The sequence below is a fragment of the Hydractinia symbiolongicarpus genome, chromosome 2 (genome assembly GCF_029227915.1).
Source record: "Hydractinia symbiolongicarpus strain clone_291-10 chromosome 2, HSymV2.1, whole genome shotgun sequence".
Classification (NCBI taxonomy): Eukaryota; Metazoa; Cnidaria; class Hydrozoa; order Anthoathecata; family Hydractiniidae; genus Hydractinia; species Hydractinia symbiolongicarpus.
In genome coordinates, this window is record NC_079876.1 from 30,040,396 (window position 1) to 30,064,723 (window position 24,328).

The 24,328-nt window shown below is 32.9% G+C and overlaps 1 protein-coding gene across 1 annotated transcript; it reads right to left on the bottom strand.

Moving 5' to 3' along the window:
• Window positions 1-4,791: 4,791 nt before the first annotated feature.
• On the bottom strand, window positions 4,792-23,723 carry LOC130630579 (tyrosine-protein kinase transmembrane receptor Ror-like). The gene is made up of 13 exons (XM_057444123.1): window positions 23,486-23,723; window positions 19,787-19,820; window positions 16,758-16,783; window positions 16,277-16,448; window positions 15,320-15,487; window positions 15,018-15,160; window positions 14,396-14,552; window positions 13,545-13,699; window positions 12,637-12,681; window positions 7,954-7,992; window positions 7,547-7,777; window positions 7,133-7,308; window positions 4,792-6,792 (listed from the first exon to the last, which is right to left on the bottom strand). Exons 1-13 carry the CDS (start codon window positions 23,532-23,534, stop codon window positions 5,248-5,250), a joined length of 2,940 nt encoding a protein of 979 aa, XP_057300106.1. The 5' UTR covers window positions 23,535-23,723; the 3' UTR covers window positions 4,792-5,247.
• Between the last annotated feature and the right edge of the window lie 605 nt (window positions 23,724-24,328).

Genomic DNA, 24,328 nt, shown 5'->3' on the forward strand with positions numbered 1-24,328 from the left:
TTTTTTATTGCTGGAGACAAGTGGGCGACGTTTAAACTATTGGACCACCATCACGAGAACCGAACGCCTGAAGTAGTGGCTCTATCAGTCTTAACCTTCTTGTCTCCTACAGGCGAATTTAAAATGGAGTGTGTTGATGATTACGTTTGTTCATTCGCAATAAAGAATTTTTTAAGACATCGAAATTTAAGCGAGGGAATTTTTTGCCAATGTTGCGTTAATTGACAAAAGCATATCAAATTCACGAGCAAACAAAAACAAACATCCCATCCATTCAACATTTCCAAAATATGTAACAGCTTTTAAACGAACAAAAAAACGGACACAAAACAATCAGTGAGAGATGTGTTGAAGGCATATTTAGCTCTTTTGTTGTGCTCTCGACTGTTCCTGAATCGAAATTAACTACTTAAAATAAAGTCAAAAACTTCCTGAGGCAAACAAGATTACATCGGTAGCATATACCGCTTGCCGAGGTAAATTGCAAGAGCTGAATCCTTTTTTGGATTTTAGTTTATTTTTTTTAGGATCACCCTGCTAATTAATCGTGACTTGAATACTCTGAAACGTTTTACTGTATAACTGATTGACTGGTGTTATTGTTTTAGCTGTCTCTCCATAAATCGCGAAAAATGCGATTTTAATCCACTAAAACCTGGACAAGCATAGGAACAGGAATTTCAGAAAATTTATTCGAGATTTTGGCTGACAGAATTATTTTTTATTATTTTTTAGTATTATTAATCTTAGGCGGAATACGTGGAAGATTGCATCCTTACCACACGTACCCCAACATGTTGATTACCAGCACTAAATCAGTTAATGTAGAATCAACATATATACACAATACTGTCCGTTTTTTCGGCGTTACAATACGACATAATTCTCAACTAAATATAGATTTAACAGTTCAATTTTCTCTGCTTTTAGTTGTTTTTCAGCAATTTCGGATTTCATTTAACCCACGATGAATTGTAGGAGAGCGGAATTTAATTTCACACATCTGTAGAAATGTTTGATTTAGTATGGGCTGCATTCTGTCATGGTGGTAACGAAAGGTTGAAAGGGACGCGATTAGTATCAAAATCAAAGCCACCACAAATAGCGCGTTAGTGTGATCAAACCAAACGGTTTTCTTGTTTTGTTTTAATGCAAGATGCAATCATAAAACTTTGGATGTTTTTTTCTTCTTCAATAAGACCCGCAAGTCTTGAATAAAATGATTTGCATTCAATCTCCATACCACCATTCACACTGAACACCAATAGAGAGAAACTACCATGTTCCACTTGAAGGACTCGCTCATTATAATGGCCTTTCTTCTCCATTTCGTTTTTCACATTTCCGCATTGCTTCATTGTTTGTTGTTTGTATCGTGAAGCAATCAGATCAAATACCCTAATATCTGAATACGTTTTCTGACCTTCCACCCAAAAACCATTCGCATCCACGTCTAATCGTGCACTGTTTCCATTGCGTGGTATGTTGCTTTAAAAACTTCACCGAGAAATGCAGTGAGCATAGGTTCGACTTCCACGTCTTTGCAAACTTTATTCTCAAATTTCGCTGTGAGGTCCCCAAATTCATTGTGACGTTGACTAATGAAACCACCTTTTTTGCAAGACATGGAATGTTGCACACCAAACCATGGATATACGATCAAGCAAATCGCCACAAACGCATTGGAAGAAAAGTTCGGGACTGCCCAATTATTTTGATAGCATCCAAAAATTCCAATTTGCTCAGCGTATAACCATGTTCCACCAACATCCTGGTTCTTGAATAATATCGTCTTGTCTCTTCTGCTCCTTATTCATTAAGTTATAAATTTCCTCTAATTTACGTTGATTAGATTCTCTTTTCACTTTTTTGATCTCTGCTTTGATGTTTTGTTTTTCTTCGTCAGGTTGATCAAACAATTTTTTTTGTATCTATCACTGACTGTATTAGCTTTTTTGTAAATTTTTTCGAACTGTTATATTCTATTATTGGCCTAACACATACTTCTTCAAATTCAATACCATCCCATCTTACAGGTAGTGCAAGTAAATCTCTTTCCATGTCGGAGCATTGATGTGAACCAGTTAAAACAAGGATGAAACTGTACCTGATTACATCTTCCACCGGCTGTAATTTTGTGGATAGATCAGGAATCGTTCTGAGGAAATACGTGATTTTTCCACGAAAACCATGACATAGGCTGAATACGCATCTTGCAGTTGCATTTCTGCAATTTTGAAATAAGCTCAAGTTCTTTGGTTTATCTAGAAACAAGTTCGTCGACATATTCGTTTTCGTATATTCCTGGCTGCCAATAACTGCAGCTAAATGATATTTGCCAGTTGACGTTATATTCACATTTGTAAAAGAAAATAAAGTTTTCGCTTCTTTAATTTTTCTTCTTTCACCACAATGTAAGATTTGGATGGCTTTAAATAATAACAATATTTCAGTCCAAAATCAATCAACCTTATCCACCAATCGTGAAGATCTTTTATAGAAATGCACCAATCAAATGTAATAAGTGGAACCAAACCAAGAGCATACGAGCCATCGCTGTTGTGTCTCCTTGTGTCGTACCCTCCCTAGACAAAAGCACTTATTCACCAATTATGAATAGACGTGTTAGCATGCTGTAACAATTGTATACAAACGTCGAAATAGCTGGACAAATATACCGAACGTTATGTAACATTGCCTTCCGATTAAATGCGTTTTCAGCATCAACCATCAGGATAATTTCACAATAATCTAATTGAAACACATCGTGCATCGCATGAATAGCAGCCTCTACATCACCCGCTACATTATTGTAAACCACCAGTAGCTTTTCGAACATCTTCCTTCACAACCTCTGTAACTACCTTTCCTGCAATTGACCATGCGTTGTTATAAAAAAGTAATTTGATCTCCTGTTCGTTGCTGCAATTTAGGAGCAAAAAGGGCGCAAGGCTGGGTTTGGTGCGTAATGAGGGGTTACTGCAGATATTGACAAGTGTTTCTTTTCTCTCTCTCCTGCCTGTGTTAAATCTAAGTTGAGGTTGGGGTTGAGGTAGTTTCTCCCTCTTTCTCTGTTGATTCCTCAGATGAAATTTTTTTTTATAAAGTAAAGTGTCTCTACTTTTACAGCACCGATAACTGTTCTTTTATCGTAATGGATCCAGTTGCTTTTGTATAACTCGTCCGTACTCTGACCGCTTTTGGTTTTTGTATCTACATTAAGCCGTGTATTTTTGTTTTCACGAAAGCATTCGTCGTTTTAAACTCTGTAACAATTTCGCTGTACCCCATCTTCTTCAAGTCGCGTGTTAAATAATTAGAAAGGTATATTTGCGATAAACAGCGTTTAGATTCTAGCATCTAACATTTCATCCAACATCATAAATTTTTGATGTTGGATGCATTTGAGTTAAACCAAAATTTCTTAAAAATAAAAAAAGAAGAAAAAAATCATTTTGGATGATGTTGGATGATGTTGAATGAAGTTTGATCTCGGGAATCCAATAACTTGTTTAAAACCGTGATAGCTGCAAGGTCCTCCATGGTAATAACTAAAATAAATGAACACATCATGTTGGATGAAACGTGTTGGATGAAGCAACTCAAATGCAAATTTCGAATTTTCGAAAATCGAACAAATTTTTATAACATCATCCAACATTCGAACAAAAATGTTCGATGAAATGTTGGATGCATTTGAGCCGGCCTTATTAAATCCACGTTCGCCCGGTCCTTTATTCAACGAATTTTGTTTGTCTTGCTATTGTGGTACCATTTTGCACAGAGATAGAAAGACCATGGCTTCATTATTCTTCCCTAATCTTACAGAATGAGAGGAAAGACAATTAATAAAAACTCTCTTCGGTGATAATTTCGTGCGTATCGTTTGACTCCGGGGATTTACGTTATATATATAAAATATATAATGGATAGGGTATATATAAATGAAAACTGGTAAAACGTAAAGCATGATATTATTAAAATGCGTTCTTTTATTACTTCTTTAAAACTTTAACTTTCTCTACACCAGTCGAGTAACAATCGGAGATCAAGAACTACTTTTTCATTCCTATTTATACCTTACTTGCCTTGAGTAACCAGACCAACCAACTTAGGACTCGTTTTTTCCATAACAGTAAAGAAACTCGATTCCCGCTCTTCTGCGAACAGCGGGAAACCGTGAGACTGGTAAGCATATTGCAATTTCATGGCCTGCATACATTGTTTTTTAAACTAGCGCATGCTTACTTCTTAAACAAACCAGAAAAAAAGAAATCTTAATTTAAGCGCAGCTGATTAATGGGTAAGATGAAACTCTGGACATAAATTTAGGAGGGCGGAACTTCGCAACATTGTGCCCAGGATACAAGAGAAAGAAAGGAATTTCCAAACCAGTTCTATATAAGTAGACAGGACTTACGTTACTTTGCTGAATCCAAAATCTTTAACGATACTAATTTTTGCCGACGTTAGCAAGCCCCTATTTCCCATTGCTTGGGAAAAAATATTTTACTCTAAAATTTAGCATAAAAGGCTTTATCGTGAAATTTTGTTGTTGTTGTTGTGGTAACTGTTGTTATTGGGATCCTTCAAAGACAATCGGGGCATTTAAATCCAGGTATACTTGACCAGGGATTGAAGCCCCGACCGCACTAGAAACGAGCGATCTACTAAAAACGAACAATCTATTAGTTATTAAAACGTCTATAAGCAAGAAAACCTCTCATAAAAATGCATCTCGTACAATTGTGCGCCACGGAACAACAATGCCAAACTGAGGACACCACAGTATTTAAAACAAAAATTTGTTCTATGATAGTTATATACAATATAAACAGTATATAAAAATTAATTCATCAAAATAAACCAACAAAACTATAGGCAATAACTTATTCGTCTCCCCCACTGTGTATATTTTAAAAGGATGAAAAACTACATTCAGTTTGTTAGTTAACTTGCAAAAGATATTATGAAAGTTAAACTCCATGTTAAGAAGAAAATAATCACTGAGATGGAGTAGTTCTTAATCAGCTTTTGAATGTTCTTTCCAGATCTCTTCTGGGTTGTTTAGCATATAGAAATGAGCCAAAAATCCAACTTAGGTAAAATTGTTTTCAGCCTAGCTTCAATGGGGTATGTTTGCTTAATCAGGGGATTCCAACTTGATGTTCGATCTCGGTAAAATATTTCATCTGATCCAACTGAAGACGACGCTTTTACATGACGCACACCCACGCAGTACTCGACTCATATATATAAAATATGCGACCCCATTGCACTTTCGTGGTGTCCGTCGTCGTAACTTTTGATTGACGTCGCACGAGAACTTGTACGGCTTGACGGCTGCCGACTAAATACTGACACGGGAGGTCCTGTCACCGATGACGGGTAGCTTTGAAGTGATGAGATGTAGCTAGCGGGAGGGTGGCAGCCATTTGGATGTCCAATAGAAGACGGGTGATGGCTGCCATTATTGGAAGGAGGACGCATGTCATCATGTGGATAGGAATAATGTATATCGCGTGCCATGTTATGATGGCGAGCGTCACGCGGATAATGTCCCTCTCGAGAGAGTGATTGTCGACTATTGCGAGACAAAGAGTGGTGACCGTTTCTTGAAAACGAATGATACGCCTCACGAGGCAGCGAGTGATTCCGGTTGACACATCCGTTTCTGATAGAACCAGATTGTGGCATGCTTAACAGAGAGGGCGGTATAGAGCCATGCATCGAGGGTGGGTAAGGGTTACTATTGATCGAATGATTTGACGAATGCCTCGAATGCAGGGATTGTTCGTGGCTTTTTGATATAGACGGTCGATGAAAGGAGCTTGGCGCTACATCCCTAGTGGCATGACCATTCGAAGTATGTGTCGTTGGTAGGCTGTGCATAGAGGACTGTGGATGAAGTTGCATACTGGATGGGCAGTTCGTTATATCATGCAAAGATTTCAATCTATTATATATCTCAACAAAAGCCGGTCGATTATTTGCCTCTGTTTCCCAACAACTGAGCATCATGTTAAAAACGACATTAGGACAATTTTCTGGACAGGACAACAAGTCAAGATCCAAAATACGCTCCATAGCTTGATAATTACTCAGTCCAAAAAACGGTCTGGAACCGTAAGAGAATATTTCCCACAAAACCACACCATACGCCCACACGTCGCTTGCTGTTGTAAAACATGTCTCTGATATGCTTTCCGGTGACATCCAACGCACCGGCAAGGGTTGCCGACCGGGAACCCTGTAATAGTCACCGGCGTACATATCACATAATCCACTGAAATCAGATATTTTAATAATACCATTATTCACAACAACGCAGTTACGCACTGCTAAGTCTTTGTGCACGAAAGCATGTGTACTTAAGTAAGACATCCCACTGGCTATTTGTGTAGCGATGACCAACAAGTCAGCGTATTCTAACGGCGCACAGTCATCATTCGCATGAGCGTCGCTGAAGTTCGGAGAATGTCGTAATAGGTACTCATGAAGATCACCGAACTCGGTATATTCGTAGATTAACGACAGCGGTTCTTCTTTACTGATTACACCGACCAGAGCAATTACATTCTCGTGTTTGAAGTTCGCACGTGTTTCAGCCTCCCGTACGAAGTCTTCAATTTGTTTTGACGTTGCTTTCTCGATGATGGCCTTAACTGCTACACATGCTGTGAACGTCTGCCCGTCCTTACTTCCGGTGTAATCTGCTGTATAGACACGCCCAATACTTCCATCACCGAGCAAACGGTAGTCACATAAATCTTCTCTGTTCAATTCTTGAATCTAAATAAAATAAAAACAATGAGTCAGCTTTGAGAGTCGGAAATAGAGTATTCACTGACACAATTTTTCCAAATCACAAATAAACTTTAATTGATGCTAATTCATTAAATAATTAAACACTCTTTCGGTGGATAGAAACGTGAGAGGTCAACAATGATGATTGCTCATTTTCATAGGATTACTAATTAAAAAAGGTCAAGCCTGTACATAAAAAGCGACAGACGAACGACTCGTGCGCGGGTGGTACGGGAGGTAAACTTTAACAGGATTTCTCTCTCTCCATTACGTCACTGGTAGTGATAGTAATTACACGGGATAAAAACAGGAAAGTAAAACTAACCTTTGGATTCACCCTGGGTACAACTTGTTTCGGACTGCTAGGTGCGGATTGATAATAATGTTGTTTGTGTCGTCGCCATGCCAACGTAATAATGGCTAACGATAATGCCAATGCGAATAAGAGACAGGGAATGATGGTGTAGAGGATACTTGATGTTTGGGATTGGACTGGTATGGCTGAAAATTATAAATGAAGAATTGAGTAAGAGAAAGAAAACTTGCATTGACTTTGATGCAAGTCTAAAAAATTATTTTTTTTGCCAGTAAAATGCCAGTACGAAAAAATTAGTTTATTTTAACTATAGTAGCTAATAACAAAATATAAGATTACGTCACAATTTCACATGTTTGCTACACTGAACATATTTCATGTATAACAACGAATAGATCAGTGTAAAAAACACACGAAACGTACCACATTGGGGTATTTCACAGTACTGGTACTCATATTTATTCCCAACCAAAACATAACACCAAGGTCGGTCATACATCGATTTAGGATTGCGACAGAAGTTATGACCAGCTAACATGCGTTGGTATTGGTTTTCTGCGTCCACTCGTGACCAATCAACACAGGGGTAATTCGATTCGGACATGTTTGTGACGCCACGATACTGCAGTCCATCGCCAAAATAGCAATTATCACCTAAAAAAGACAAAATCTAAGTTCAAATTTTTGAAAATATTTATTCTTAGTTTTTTGGTCGCGTATTGACTAACAAGTGAGATGTAAGCTTATTCATGCGATAAAACTTTGAATCACATTTCCAGCCAAAATTTATAAATACACAAAATGATATAAAAAAAGTTGTAAAATCTTACTTGGGTCGATGTCTGCACCATTCATTGTGTGACTATTACCTTAAATAAAACAATATAAATATTAGAAAAATAAACTAATGAAGTAAAGTAAACAAACAAATAAACAACAAACAAACAAAGATGTAAACAAACATATAAAGCATCGTTGAGTGCAACTTACTCCAACGACTCGCAAGTGTATCTCGATACTCAAATGTTGTCATGTTTCGTTCATATTTTTTATCATTATAAACTACTTCCTATCCATACAAAACAAAACTTTAATAACTACATGGTGCAATTAATTATCACAACAAAACCGGAAAGAGTATGCTAGCCAACTCGGAATACACTTCTTTATGACCCTTTGCTGGCTCACAAGATAGGCGAGTATATTAACAATCGAGGAAAGATACAATTAATAAATGAATAAAGTAGGCGACCTACCAGAGTAAGAAGATGAAAGAGAAATGAAGATCAAACGAGCGTAAAGAGTAACACGACATCTGTAAAATTCGTTCGAAAAAGTTTCGCAAAAAACTACCCGCTTACCGAAGCTTCTTGAAGACGACACACTTGAAACAAATAGAATGATAAAAATAACAGATAAAGAAGTCAATAAAAATAAGCTGAAAACAAAAACAGAACAGAGAATAAAGCACAAACTTAACTAGATGATACTAAAAACACAACAATAAAGAGTGAACAAAATAAGAAAGAAAGTTGTTTGAAATACAATGTAAAAAATTAGATAAAACGTTACGCCAGACATACGGCTGGAGACACTTTCAATTTGAATATATTTTATATACAAAACACCGCTCGAATTAGAAACGCTTGGAACATCTATGATCAGAAAAAAAAACAAAGCAGTGAAGGAGAGCAGTACCGAACTTCTGTTCTTCTTCGGAGAGGTTAATAATAATAACGTACTATTGCTGACAAATAAAATTTGAAAATAGATTCGCGGAAATAATAATTCAAAGTAGGGACAGGTTTGTAATTGGCACGAAACAAGCAAAAAGAAATCGGAAGTTAGATGTCAAGGAAACGACAACAATATCTCACTTTAAAATCAATTCGAATCACATAAGCTGAAAATTTCTGTTGTCATGGAAAACGACGCGCTCTATTAGGCCATACTAGTATAAATCTGGTAAACTAATCGGAGCACCGAGTAGAAGATTTATCAATATTTTATTGGATCATAATATAAAACGATAAACCAATTGAAAATGTTGATTGAAGTTTGCGCGCGAAGAGAGATGGCGACACATAAACAAACCGACTTATTCTCAAAATTAAGTTTTAAACATTTTTTCTTACCTTCTCTCAAGTTCCACTTTATATTATATTCTGAAAACGACTTTAAATTCCTTATTTAACAATTAAATGTGATTGATTGATAAGAAATTAGAATTACAGGCGGTAAAATATTTAATAATAGTTTTATTTCGCAAGGGAATTGGTGATTCACTTTGTGTGCTTTTTTTGCATGGAATGTTCCCGCTATCTAAAGAAGGAAACTTATCACAAAGAGATATGTTTTATGTTACCCTTTTGATTGATAATTTGGTAAAATCCAACACATAAAAAAGGTCTAAAATTGTATCATTTCGTAATTTCCAATCAGAATAGATTATCAAAGCAGAATCTTCTTCCATTATGACAGTCTCAAATTATTTTAGAGAATCAATCTTATAATAGTCATTATATATATAGGCTGGAGGTGGAACCATCTACATATTATTAAGACAAAAAACATCCCATGGGACAACCTGTCTATTAAATATCTTCCTGGGTTGTTATAAAGTCGAATATATACAATTATACTTCGACAAATAACTCCATTAAAGGCGGGGAAATGATTCATAACAACGCTGAGAAAATACGACACCTTCAAAAAAGAAAGCTTACAAAGAACTCATGCGTAGTCTCGGGCTTAATACTCGGTCAAAGGGCCGGGAAATTTGTTTTAAAATAGAAAACGGATTAAGAGGGAAAAAAATCTGTACAGGAAGTAAAGTATTTGTTTGAGATAAAGATATGTTCCAGATCAAGAGAGTTCAGTGTATTAAAGAAGTTATTGATGAAAGAAAATATTTTCTTTAATTTAGCAGAATATAAGATTTCCAAGGAGAATATATAAATGCAGAGCACAAATAAAAACAGTTTTATAAGTGATTAATAATAGAGTAAATTTTAAAGAATATATACACTTTCTTTCAACTTATAAATTTATAGTTCAGTGACGCGCCTCACAACGCTAAAAAAGAACACTAATCGCTCAATATAAATTGCTAATTAAAACAAAATAAAAAATAAAGTATAAAAATTATTTTAATGCAGATATTTTATCTATAACTCTCACGAAACTCCATATTATTACTCCAACCATATTTAAATAGAGCGCCAAAACATCAATAAAGATTTTCTCATAAAAAAACTTTCCTCTCGTTCACAGCTTTTGAAAGATTTTTTCACAACAAAAATAGTTAACGTGTTTTTACGCTAAAATATAACAATCCAAGTATCGATACTAACTTTAAGATGAATATTAAAATTCATAAAAGTGTTTTTTTATAAAATATTTATCAGTTCTTTTTCTTTGTAATTATTCTATTCCACATGTTTAATTGACATGCACAGAACATCTGAAGTATCCGCTATGAAGTCGGACTAAGCATTTCATTTGATCTTCATACAAATATTATAATGTTGAATAATGAACGCAGTGAAAAGTTTGAATAAAAAACTTTTCAAACGGATTAAGGCTTTTATTTCTTTTAATGTTGAGTATATTATAAAAAGAAAAGAAAAAACTTTACAGAAATCTATTACCGCGCACGAACAAAAAAAAACACAAAAAAACAGACAAACTATCTTTTTTTCAGCCCTATGATTCGCTACTGAAAAGTAAAAACGTTCTTTTAAATAGTGTCCTAGTCAGAACACAGTATTAACAGTGAAATACTTAGTATATTACGTTCGCCTAGCGTAAAAAAGCCTTTGCAGCGCATATAATTCGTCTCGTGTAAACCTGCCTTTAGTCAATCCTAAGAGGCTTATCAAATAGCTTTTTTTTGTATTTCTTTCTTATAGCTGCTTCATATAATAAAATAAAGGTATGAAGACAAGGTTGTTAAGTCTGCTAGCTGCTTAATATAGTAAAATAAAAGCATGGAGACAAGGTTGTTAAGTATGCAAACTGCTTCATTTAGTAAAATTAAAGCATCGAGACAAGGTTGTTAAGTCTGCTAGCTGCTTCATAGAATAAAATAAAAGCATGGAGACAAGGATGTTAAGTATGCAAACCGCTTAATATAGTAAAATAAAAACATCGAGACAAGGATGTTAAGTATGCCAGCTACTTCATATAGCAAAATAAAAGCATGAAGTCAAGGTTGCTAAATGAAAATAAAATAGTAATGGTACAATAGTAATAATAGCGTGGGGAGAAAGTTGCTTAGGTTGCTATGTCTGCAAGAAAAAGGATAGCGCCGCTGTGATGATGTCATTGTGTCTTCTGTTCACGACCAATATCAAAACAAACATTTAAGATAAAAGATATCAGTGTAACAAATACACGAAATGCAAACTTTTCCAACACAATTGTTAAAGTTGGTCGAGACACTGGTTGGAAAGCGAGACAAATTAAAATTTTAAAGAGTTAAAACGGATTTGAGATTAATAAATTAATACATGAAAACAAAAAAAACAGTAAAACACCGTAACGCATTCCGAAAGTTTTTCACAAAAGAAATTAGATACCAAACGACACACTAACGCCCAATTACAGGGCGATCAATAAATACTTAGCTAATTACAGGACGATCAATAAACACTTAGCTAAATTATATTACACCGCTGAAAAGTATCCTTTGATAGCGAAATTGCGCAATAAAAAACATAACATTACAAAGCCAACATTAGGCAAGTTTTTTAGATATAATTCCACTTTACTTATTACGCTGTGGTAGGGAGCAGAGGTGGGATATCCAGGGGGTGAGTTCAACAAAACTGCGCTGCTGCACAATCTTTATATTGGTATTTTTCATAAATCGCCCAAATCGTTTAATAAGTATTAGTATTATTATTATATGAAATTGTTTACCAAGCCTCTTCAGTTCCTATTCGTACTGCTGTTAACGAGGGTCCTGTGAAGGGGGTTCTGTTCTAGTGCATTTAAAGCTTAGCCAAGAAAAATATCGGAAATAAACGTAACAAAGAAGAGTGTGAAAAACAATACCGTACAGTTTTTATTTATCAAAATTATACACCCGGTAAAGTAATAAAATAATAAATAATTTTGTTATTTTCATTTTGTCAGATCCTGAATTACCGATGACGTTACTTTAAACGTTTTCACTTTCATTATTGTAAAAAATTTCGACCCCTACTTCTGTCGTGATGAACATGAAGGAACAGAATATATAAAGTGCAGACTTTAAGAGAAAAAACAAAAACGACTAAAAAACAACAACGACGACGAAAACAACAACGGTGACGAAAACAACAACGACGACGACAGTGACAAAAAACGACAACAATAACGACAACTAAAACAACGAAGACGATAACAACAACGGTGACGATAACAACAACGACGACGAGTGACAAAACACGACAACAATAACGACAACTAAAACAACGAAGACGATAACAACAACGGCAACAACAACAACAACGACAAGAAGAACTTACCTTCTTTTTCCGTCGATCCAATATGAGGAGTAATTGTACTTGTTTCTGAAACGAGAAAAGAATATATCTGATAAGAATACTATTATGTTGTTAATGAACATTTAAATATAGCCGCAAAACCAGAAGCTAGCGTGATTACTGTCATTACGGTCTCATTAAGAATGCCTGTAATTTAAGTAGGATTTTTAATATGAAAGCTTTCAACTGATACAGCACAGCATTTTGTAAGGTGCAATGTTTAAAAAATTCCTTTCTAGGTAAGTACACTGTTTGATAATATCATTGTTATTCACGATTTATTTTACGCCAGTTTCAAACATCGTTGCGCTTGGATTCTACATATAGAAACGCCGATTTCTAAATGTTGTTACGCCGATTTTCAAATGTTGTTACGCCAATTTTCAAATGTTGTTACGCCAATTTTTAAATGTTGTTACGCCAGTTTCAAACTGTTGTTACGCCAGTTTCAAAATGTTGTTATGCCAGTTTCAAAATGTTGTTACGCCAGTTTCAAAATGTTGTTACACTAGTTTCAAAATGTTGTTACGCCAACAAATGTCTATTAGCGCCTTACATGCAGTAACTTTTCGTGCAGCATGTCTGACAATAAAAAGATTATACGAAGTATTTTTACTGAAAAAAACAATGAAGGTACTTATATTTTTTGTTTTGTACTTTTTTGCTTGTAACGTACCGTTCCACAAATACAAAGCATGGAAAGATAAATCCTCTTAAAAAAATGTTTTCATTAATCGCAGATTTTAAAATTTACATGCTAGAGATAACTTTAAAGAGTAATAATTAACAATTAAAAAAATATTATTTACATATTAAATATTATGTTTCACTGATTGTTTAGTCAGATATTCACAACATGAGGAGTTCACGAAACATACGTACGAACTTACTTATTTTGGCATTGTGGAAAGCTGCTACTTTCAGCATTTCATGCCCCATGGAAGTACAGTTTGTGGTAGGGAGGTCATTACAATGTGGAGGAAGCACAGTACTTAGGGTTGCATATTTTTTCGCTGTTTCCAATTCCTTAGAACATACGTGATTGCTAAAAAAATAAATAAAAACAAGCATGTATTATTACCATGCGCTTTAGAAACTCAATTTACAACATCACTAAACATGCGCACTCTGTACTTTATGTGTGGTGATAACATTGCGCCTTAACTGCCACATGGGTGACTACCACAAGATGAATGAACAAAAACAAAAATATTGGGATAATTTGGGATAATTTCTGTATTACGGTGGTGTGAAAGTTTGTGTGTGAGTTCATTTTTAAAGATCACTTCCACACATTTTCTGATTTATGAATCATCTCTAAATCGAGTAGTTTGTAGTAAGTATAGTAAATACATACAACAAGAGCAACGATCTTACGCAAAAAAAGATTTCAGTGCTATTTCTGTGATGTAAAATAAAAAGTACATAAAATTATTATAGAGGGTATGGAAACACGTTTATTTTAAATTATTTCAAAAATATTAAACTGTTGTAAGTACGGAAACAAATAATGTGATTTATTTTTTATACAATACTTAGGTTATCAAAATATGCTGGCAAGTAAAATTGACATCAGATGTCAAGAAAAATTGATGATCTTATGTTGACAATGATGGAGATGATTTATATTGACAGTACCATGTTGCTGTCTCTTTATCATCAGGTTAAAATTAATTATTCCAATGCACTTAGGTGGATTTTATGGGTGAATAAACCATCCTTTCAGAAATAGACGACATACCTCACATAAATACAATCCTTTCGACATATACTAATGGGCTTGGGTTGCTTTGAGGTTGCATCACAGTAAGGAAAATTATAATAACACAAAAAAGCGATAGCTACATCAAGACATCTTTTAGTAATGTCCTGTTGTGAATCCAAATTACTTGCAAGTTCTAAAAAAAATAGCGATGTGTTTTTATATTTTCCAGGACAAGTTCTAGTGTTTGCATTGCGTTGCTATCGATGAAGGATCTAAGTAGACTCAATTTAGGCTTTTGTGCAAGCATAGCAACTAGACTAGAGATGACTCATAAAATCGAAAATTGTGCATTTTTTGTTTACATTTGTCGGTGCCGTTAGTTAAAAATCTATATTTTACCTCTTCCTGCTTAATACTTATAATCCTAATCATAAAGTCCAAAAACATAATCGTCAATTCCTTAATCATATCATAACTCACACCCACGCTCCCTTCTCTCCCTCCCACCCCAAACATAAAAAATCTAAATATATATTTATTTTTTTTGTAATTCGATTTGTGAGTCACCCTTCTAGATTAAAGATAATTTAAAATATAAAGAAAGTATATTAGACTAGTTAATTTAGCTGTACACAGGTATTTATAAAACTTATTTTACCTGTAAGAGTTCTTCCATTCAAAAAATATTTGGCTTCACTTTTTTTGAAAATCGTTCGAGTAGGGTCCAGGTATGGTCGACAAGTTAAGGTGATATTCTTTGTACAATCTCCTTCCCTGCCATAAGTTGAACTTCCTGGAATACTATCAAGCAAAATAATGTTTTTATCATCTGCTGCTAATGAATTACTAACATTTTGCTGATAAATTAAATGGAACAATAAACTTGCTTTTTTCTGAATGGGTGCATAGACCAACTGCCTGAATGTACATAGATACTCGAAAATATTAGATCAAACTCACGTGTCAGGGTTTGCAATATGCGACCTCATTGATACAAATGCATATTTGCTCTTCACAGAACCCATTTGATTTTTCGCCACACAGGAATACAATCCATAGTCAATGTTATGAACACCTCGAATGAGTAATTGTGATCTAACAGCTTTAACTACTGACCCTGATTTTAATCTGAAAGTAACAATACTTATAAAGGAACTCCCCTTTAGCATTTCAGTATTTTTTATCAGGCAAAGAACAATGAAGAATCTGTAAAACAATATCTACGACATGTTGGTTGGTAAACAAAGGAAGAAGAGGTTAAATATAATGCTTACTTGTTGTGTAAAGAAAGTAGACAAATAATATTGTGTTTTTTTTAACATACACACATTGGCTGATTTCATCTGCATGATTTTCATTTGTTTACCTTAACGTCTTCAAATGATTGAAACGAAATAAACTGATATAATTTTTCATGATTGAGACACTTTTAAAGCAGAAAACAGTGAATCCTTAGTTTTTGGCCGTTTTGGAATAGAATACAGAAATGCTTGAGCATTGCATGAGTGAGGTTTCATAGTCTGGAATTAAACTGTTCTACCTAATCCTCTTCTAATCATGCAAGAGCATGCAGGAACAAGACACCTGTTTCTACATTAACTTAAAATTGGATTTTTAAATGTACACAAAGAAATACACTTTGTTCAGATATATGAAATACTTCTGTATTGAAAAATTAAAAATAACATTGTACAGTGTGCATTATTTTGTTTTGCAATTTTGTTACCATGGGCAATTTTTTATGTAGAAATTAAAAAATGTTCATTGTAAGATTGTAATTTCGTATAAGTTTTGAAAAACATTGGTTACAAGTTTTAAACAAAAATTTACACGTCTTGATCAATTGAAGGTAAACTAAAACAAAACAAACAATGCTGACGAACAAACAAAAAAATTAAGTAAATATTTTTTACTTACATATTTTTATTTGATACATTATAATGTTTATCATGTTCATCAATCAATCTGTTGTTTTTTGTCCACACAATGGTAGGGGGAGGGTCACCTGTGGCTCGACATCTTAGAACTATTTTACTTCGTTCACCCAAAGTTGCGGTTATGTTTTTAGGATGTGCTTTGATTTTTGGATCTGTAAAGAACATAAAATGTATTACATTTTTAAAATCAAGCTGCCTAGTAAAAACTATTTGAGTTTATTTTATACATTTTCTCACTTGTCTAGCTGTGTAACACAAAAAGAGAGAAAAAGTACATGGTGGAATTGGGGGCAAAAAATCAACCTTAGCATTTTTGAAGTGATTTGTATAATTAAAATGCCACAAAATGAATTTCTGAGACAGTTTTAAAAGTACTCAGGGGTTCTACTATGTTTTTACGTTTTGATTCCACCAAAGTGGTCTGCCTAATTCATGGTCTAAAAAAACACAAAACCACATACCTTTGCATTGTGAACAAGTGCTCCGTCTATAAAAACAAGGGGTCATATAATTTTGGCAGACAATGAATTATATTCAAGCAATGAGATGCTGCCAGTGTATATGTTTACAATACTCTCAAGAGTTACGTAAGTTACTAACAATTCTAAGAATATACATCTATGTAATGGACTAATGAGCATAATTTCCCACAGTTATATACAATAAATGAAAAACTCTCCACCTCTTTTAGAAGAAACTTTCATCATCACACCTTTGTACAAAGGTGCAATTTCATGATAGACCTGCAAGCACACAGAACCAAAGAACACATTTCTTTTTAAATTTTATCCCTGTCTTTATATAGTTAAATACTCTATAAGAGAAAGCTTGGCCACATTCTCCAAAACTTACATATTATATGCATATTCTTTAGCGAAAACTTCAAAAAATATGTACACACTCATAACAATTTGTCTTATACAAATTGTTGAGTGCGTACATGTTAACACTTTTTGATATTGTTCAGCTATTTTTTAAAGGAAAGTAAAAATCTGTTGGAAAACCAAAAACTGGTGAGAAAAAGTAAATTTTGTCAGAAAAACATTTAGCAAAAGTAATACTATAAAATATTTCAATGAACTCAAATGATTCTGAATAATTTATTGTCCTGTTAATTGTTGAAGGTGACCTGACAATAGAAAAGGATAACATTTTTCTTCTTATAGTGTACAAAATCAGAACTATATTTATTATATATATATTATTATATATTAAAATATGGGAAAAATAACCTCTTGACCTTGATTGTTTAATAAATTGTAATCATGTAAAAAGACAAATAGGTTTTAATCTGGCTTATTAGATGCAAAACAAACATCTAATTGGATAAAAAGGGTAATCTAGTTAAAATGTTGAAAATTTATAGCTTCTTAAAATATCAGCTTTACTTAAGAATATTGTTGTATTAGGCCTTGTTGATAAAGTGTATAATTAGTATTTTCACAGCATGTAGTCAGTTCAACATTGTGCATAACACCGCCCACTTTAGCAGAAGCAATTCTATTGTTTTCTCCAAAACTTTATTGAACTTTTGATGAAGGATTTCCGCATAACTTCAACAAATCTGTCTCCAGCGTTTGTATTTGTAATTGGTAATCTGTCAAATTAGTCGCCTGCTGTGTATATGAAGTACATAGGTGCATTCATATTTAAACATGACATATTTGGAAGCATTATTTTATTCTTCTTAACTTAAAGCTATGTCATAGCCTAATCATAGACAAAAAACATTTTTACAAAATACATAGTTTTTTACTAGTCGTGAATGAGTTCGCCTGTCCTTTATTTACTGCATTTTGTTTGTCTTGCTACTGCAGTAACCATTTTGCATAACAGACAGACAGACAGACGTACCAGGTATTATAATACAGATTATGATCTGACTTTCAATGCTTTTCCCATGATCATATTCTAAAAATTACAGAATTTTTTAAGCTGCTCACCTCTAGCAATCTTTCAACATGTCAACAAAAACAACAAACAAAACAAAAATTCTGAACTTTGTGATGGAAAACTTTGGCTGTGAGCTTTAATTAATTTAAATGTAAGTTAAACTTAAAAATTTTTTGCTGTCACATTTTGATATCACTAAATTTAACTGTTGCTGGTTTGTGGGAGCATGTGATAACAAAAAAAAAAGATGAACAAATTGAATTTGTTCATCTTTTTTTCAAATTTTCTATTTTTGCTAAAATGTCATTCTTATTTTAACAGTATCCAAATAATGTGCTAAACAAATTTCAACGTAGACAAAAATTAGTCGAAAATCAGTCATTTTCAGGTTATCTGTACACTATACGAAACTTCACAATACTTTTAAATCTTCCTAATGAGCTTTAACTGGTTTAAAATTAAGTCTCTATTTTTAGAACAACAACCTTATTCCTTTTGATTGGCACACTTATTTTTGTGAAATTTTAGAGGGTGATTAGGCGACTCCAATTGAATTAGTTGTTCTACAGGCCCAACCAACCCTAATTCTCACAAAAACAAAAAAATAATAATATCAAGCAAAAAAGTTTTAAAGAAAAAAAAAAGAAAATTTTCTTATCCCATCTCGTGAAAATATAATGAGCATAGAAGATAATCAATGATGTTATTTTTTGTTGGTTGAATGTCAATCTAATTATACTAAACAAGGTGAATCAATAACTAACTTTAGGACTTCCATTGTTAAGGCCACTGGAAGTTGATTCTTTGTTCATGGTAATTTGTTGCGATAAAACTAAAATGTGTTAATTTTGTAATCACAAAAATAGACACTTGGTTAAACAGAAGTTTAAATTTTTATGTGATTTATAACAAAAATTACCTATTTTTGCTAAAAAAGTTATAATACAAGTGAAAAACAAGACAGATTATTTTCGTAACACCCTCCTTCGTTATGAATAATATATGTGTTTAAAATTACGCTAGCTAAACTGTAATGCAGCAAGACTTTAGTCAATACCATTTAGGAAAAATAATTAAAACAAAAAGGGTGTGACAAGTGTATTCTATATACGCTTGTTGTAACACCCTCCTCCGTTGTTATTTATTTTTTGTTGTTCCGACCATACATTCTCGATAAAATTATTTTTATTTCGCCGACCAACCAACCCTAAGTTACTATCGACTTTGCCCGTAGAACAACAATTAAATTGGAGTTGCCTTAGAAACAAATTTTGTTAAATAAAATATGAAGTAAATTACAGTGCATAGTTTTGAATATATATTTAATTTTAAAAACAAAAATTATCTAAGCAATGAGATAAAACTTTTTGATAAGATGATCAGAAATGGATCTTCTCACAACACAACACAATTTTTGAATTATACATTTCTACAATTCCCCACAATTAATGTTGTCACAAGAAGGGCTTTGCCAATTATAGGAAATATTTCAGAGAAATGATAGAGGATTCACACTTTTTTATTTTATTAAGACTTGCATTCTACAAACAAAAAATACATTGAGCAACTTAAAGGATAAAAAAATTGAAGTCAATACCTTTGAATGTTGTGACGTGTCTCACAATTTGTTCCTAAAAACAAAAATACGAAACGTAAGTATTATATACAAAGCAAAAAGGTTAAATCTTTGTAAAAAATGAGAAAAAAGGAGAAAACTATTTCAGTCCAAGAAACATGCAAAGTATTTTCAGAAATATAATATCAGATTAGGGGCCAATGAAAAAAATTAATTTTGATTAGGGAGGGTATCTGCTCTTTTTTTAACCTCTTTTTAGCTATATATATTGCACAATAAAATACACTTGCTAATTTTTGATTGTTTGAAACTACTAGTCGATGGCCTGTGGAAAAATCCATGGGTTCGCCCGTGCTTTTTAGATCACATTGCGTACATCTCGCTACTTGCGGTACCATTTTTCATGACAGAAGGACAGATGTATATGGGTATTATAATATAGATACCTCATTTTCATGAAGTCTTATGGTAAAAGCAACTGCTATTAGGATTATGCTAAAAACTTGCACCTTATTTTATCAAGAGGAATCATTGTACAAAGTTTTGACATGTGACAAACCTAAGTTCCAGATTTTTTTGGATTTTAACAGAAATAAAATAGAAAATTGGGCAATTTTGTTATTTATTGCTAAAAATAAAGATATGTTACATAGATTACATAGCTGACACTGAATGCTAAAATCTAAAGTAGAAGGATTTTAAGATTGGATTTTTCACTTGAAATTTGTTATGGGGTGGTCTTGAGTTCCAGAATTTATGTCTTTTTATTTATGTATTTAGGACTTTTTGAAACTATATATAATAAATAGGTAGGATTTTTTTTATCAAAATAATGTGATCAAAGGTTGTAAAAAAGATGTCAAATGTTGTTTAAGGTCCATTAAGCAAAATTTGGGCACTAAGGCTCTAGCGCTCCGAGTGGACTAGTGACTATTAAATCTCCATATGCCATAGTGAAGTAAGATGAGGGACAAAATTTTAAAGTAAAAACATGGATTTTATTTTTATTCTTTTGCAGAAAAATATTTTTGCACATTTTTTTGGGCATAATGTTTATTATTTTGATTCTGATTGGCTCTTAAGGATTTCTGATGTCAAAAATCGCCAATGAAGGCTGAAAAAGTTCAAACTGTTTGAACTCCTTTGCCGATCTCAGCGAACAGCTCATTTTACGCAATTTTACGTCAACAACAAGCCTTATGCACATGCTCACATCCCAACTGCTAATGCCCAAGCGACCAAAATTCGCTTAATGTAGATCAGCCTTTAGCTTCACCTGTCACATTTTGATATCCTGGTTAAAATAGGGTTAATACCCTACCATAATACATCACTGTAAGGCATTTTATGGTGGATCTTAGTTTTAAAAATATATCAGAATTATGGTCAAATGTACCAAAAGTAATCTTGGAAAAGTAATACTTTAGCTTTGATACATGTATTTATGATTCACCACCCTAAATATTTGTCATTTCAAAAAGGACAGGCTGTTAAGCTAATAATAATTTGTAAAATATGCTGCCATTGATAAAGCTGTTAACCCATAATTTTAATATGCCATTCCAAGATCATAATACACTTATAAAAATCTACATAGCCACATTGTTAGAGTAAACAGCATTGCAATCACGAAGTAATCTAAGCTAGCTAAGTAATTCACTTTTGACAACAACATAAAATGGGGAATGCAAAGTTAGCTAGAAAACACAAGTATGTTAGCTATTTGAGATCATTTAACCCTAGGTAGTTAAGCTAAAAGTCACCAAAATAATACATGTATGTACTTGTATTTATATATATATAATTTTCAGAAGTGGAAGTGATTTCTATCAGCGAAAGTGAAAACTTGGACTGAGCAGGATTTGGTTAGCGCCCCATGCCCCTATTGTACTGTTCTACTACTGTTTTATAATATGTATACTGTACCCTCCCCCCCAAAAAAAAATATATAGGTAAAAAATGTGATTAAGATTCAACTAAAAGGTAAAAGAGTTCTGAAGTTAGGTCGCTATATTTTAGGAAAGTTGGTATACACTTATAAATATATAGTTGTCATGAAGTTGTAAACAAAATTTTTTAGTGAAACAAAATTTTGAGGTCAGTTTTTTTAGAAGAAATAGAAGATTGTGTGAATTCAGGAGTATTAGGGAGATGATTATTGAATCACTATGAATAATAGTGTTATTTCAAAACCATTGTGGTTTACTAAGAAAGTTATTGTGAGCATATTGTTACTGTTTATTTATTTATTTCTATATCGGTATAGTTTGATGTGGTCTCTTATACCACAATATTGAAAACAAATGATTTTGTGTATGCAATAAAAAGAATAAAACAGAATGTTTTTTAGGAAATAAAATATTATTCAAAAATTACAAATTCATTATATATTTAAAATCCTTTATAACGTATTCAATACATGGTAGAAAACATAAGTTTTCAACAAAATTAATAAGAGGTCATTTAAGACTAGCATTACTTTTGCCAAACAAATCCATTTTTTGGCCTTAAGGGAAGAAAGTTTATAAATTTTTGTTTATTTCTATTTTGTTCTGATTCTTTCAAACATAGGATACAAGATAAAAAATTTATGTGTTTATTCATTTTCCAAATCTTCAAATATTCGACAAACTCATTAAGTATATATCAGAAATCATCATGTAAAAATTAAATTTCAAGGAATTTAATTTTGTAATTAAGACAAAATCACAAGTTTCTTGCTCAGAATTTTTTTTCACAGAAATTTCTTCAATTTACTGGAATTTTTTTGTATTAAATATCCTAAAGGGAGTGGATTTAACCACAAATAACATTTTAATGGCTTACGCTATGTACTTATAATAGCATAACACTTATAATAGCATAACTTAAAATATAGCATAGCATAAAAGAAATTGATTGAGAAAGATAAAATTTGCAATGATGTGATCATTTTTTTGAGTACACATGTTTCTGCTACTTACAAACAGACAGAGTATCTGTATTTTTATAAGAGATTGGATTGGTTTGCAAACAAATTTTATTTCCTAAATGGTTCCTATGTTATTACCCTTTATAAATTATATACAATACAGAAGGTGAGTAAAACAATAGATCCCATTTACTAACACAGTTGCCATGGGAACTCCTAATATAGGATTCCTATTGTCGCAGTATTTTAGTAGTTATAATATAAAATGAGTTGATGGCAGAAATCCTCTCCAGTAACGTGCAGAAGTTTTGGAATAGAAGGCTTGATGCTGTACCTCCATTAATAACACTTCCATCACCAGAAAACACATTTTTAGGCCAGAGTCATACATATGAAATAATGTGGAAATAACTTTTGTGTTATTCAGACTTAATAAGTCATGCAGGGTTTCCAGGTATAAGTATGGTTTAAATTGGAAGTTTGGTAAGTAAATTGGTAATATGGTAAGTTAAAATAGATGCTGGTTTTTTGCAGAAAAATATATACTTGATTTTTTCTCAAGCACTTAAAATGCTTAAATTTTTGCCACGTTTTCTGCGAGGAAACATCATTTAAACAAAGTAAATATAAGTTATGAAAAAGTAATTCTCCTCACAATTCTTTAAAATATGACATGGAAATCTTGCTGTAGTTAGCTAGCTAGCATATTTTATTGCAGCATAGCTAGCTTTAAAAAAATTGACTCAAGAGGTTCTGCACCAAAACTACTAACATATCGTAGCAGGGTTACTTAACAAATTTGTATTTACCTTGAAAAATTAACACCAGAGCGTAAAAGTTAATTATAAAACTTTTCATATTTTCAACTTCACTCGCAAGTTGTGGTATAATTTATGTTAAACAATTTTCAGAGTGCTTGCTAATTAAAACTTTCTTTCTTATCATCACAAGTTCTATTGAATTAATCCTACACACTTAAATTCACAGCAACATTCAAATCATTCACCCGACTTGCAATATTTACAACCAACTTGTTAAATTTTTCTGCTTTTGAATTTCGAATTTCCGGATTTAAAAGAAATGGATTGTGGGATATGTTTTTATTTCGGTTTTGTTTACTAAATTATCAGGGGGTAGCAAGATATATGTTCCTCAAAACTATGTCCCTAAGCTCAGCAACAAAAAAAAATTTCTTTATGAATTTAAATATTAAATTGCGATAAAAATGTTAATGTAATACGATAAAATTTATGGTACAATATATAGAATTATTTATAATATAAAAAATTATTTAAAAATATATAATGTGAACACCCTAGGTAACAACTCAGATGGATTAAACAATACACGGCAAAATAATAAACGAGGGATGCGTTTCTTTTGAACCCTATTTACAAAATTTCATAAGTTTTTTTAGCACAGCGCGCGACGGATATTAAAATAACAGTAATATTTTTATCATAGGGTGGGTGTCGTTTATTATATAATAGACGGACATGAAAAACGACCAATTTTTGTTCTGAGAGGTTCCATTACTACATCAAGTGCGTGTTGTGAACAAACTTAGCACATTTATGAGGAAATACCGCCTCCTATTCATGCTATCTTCACCCCCTTTTGCGTTTAAGATGGCCGTGATATTAACACCTCTA

Excerpts from the sequence above, each read along its gene's own strand:
- LOC130630579 (XM_057444123.1), bottom strand. The coding sequence starts at position 23,534 with ATGAAAAGTTTTATAATTAACTTTTACGCTCTGGTGTTAATTTTTCAA. Across the intron at positions 16,449-16,757 it reads CACTTGTTCACAATGCAAAG|ATCCAAAAATCAAAGCACAT; the intron begins GTATGTGGTTTT and ends TGTTCTTTACAG. Across the intron at positions 6,793-7,132 it reads TACCCAGGGTGAATCCAAAG|ATTCAAGAATTGAACAGAGA; the intron begins GTTAGTTTTACT and ends TATTTTATTTAG.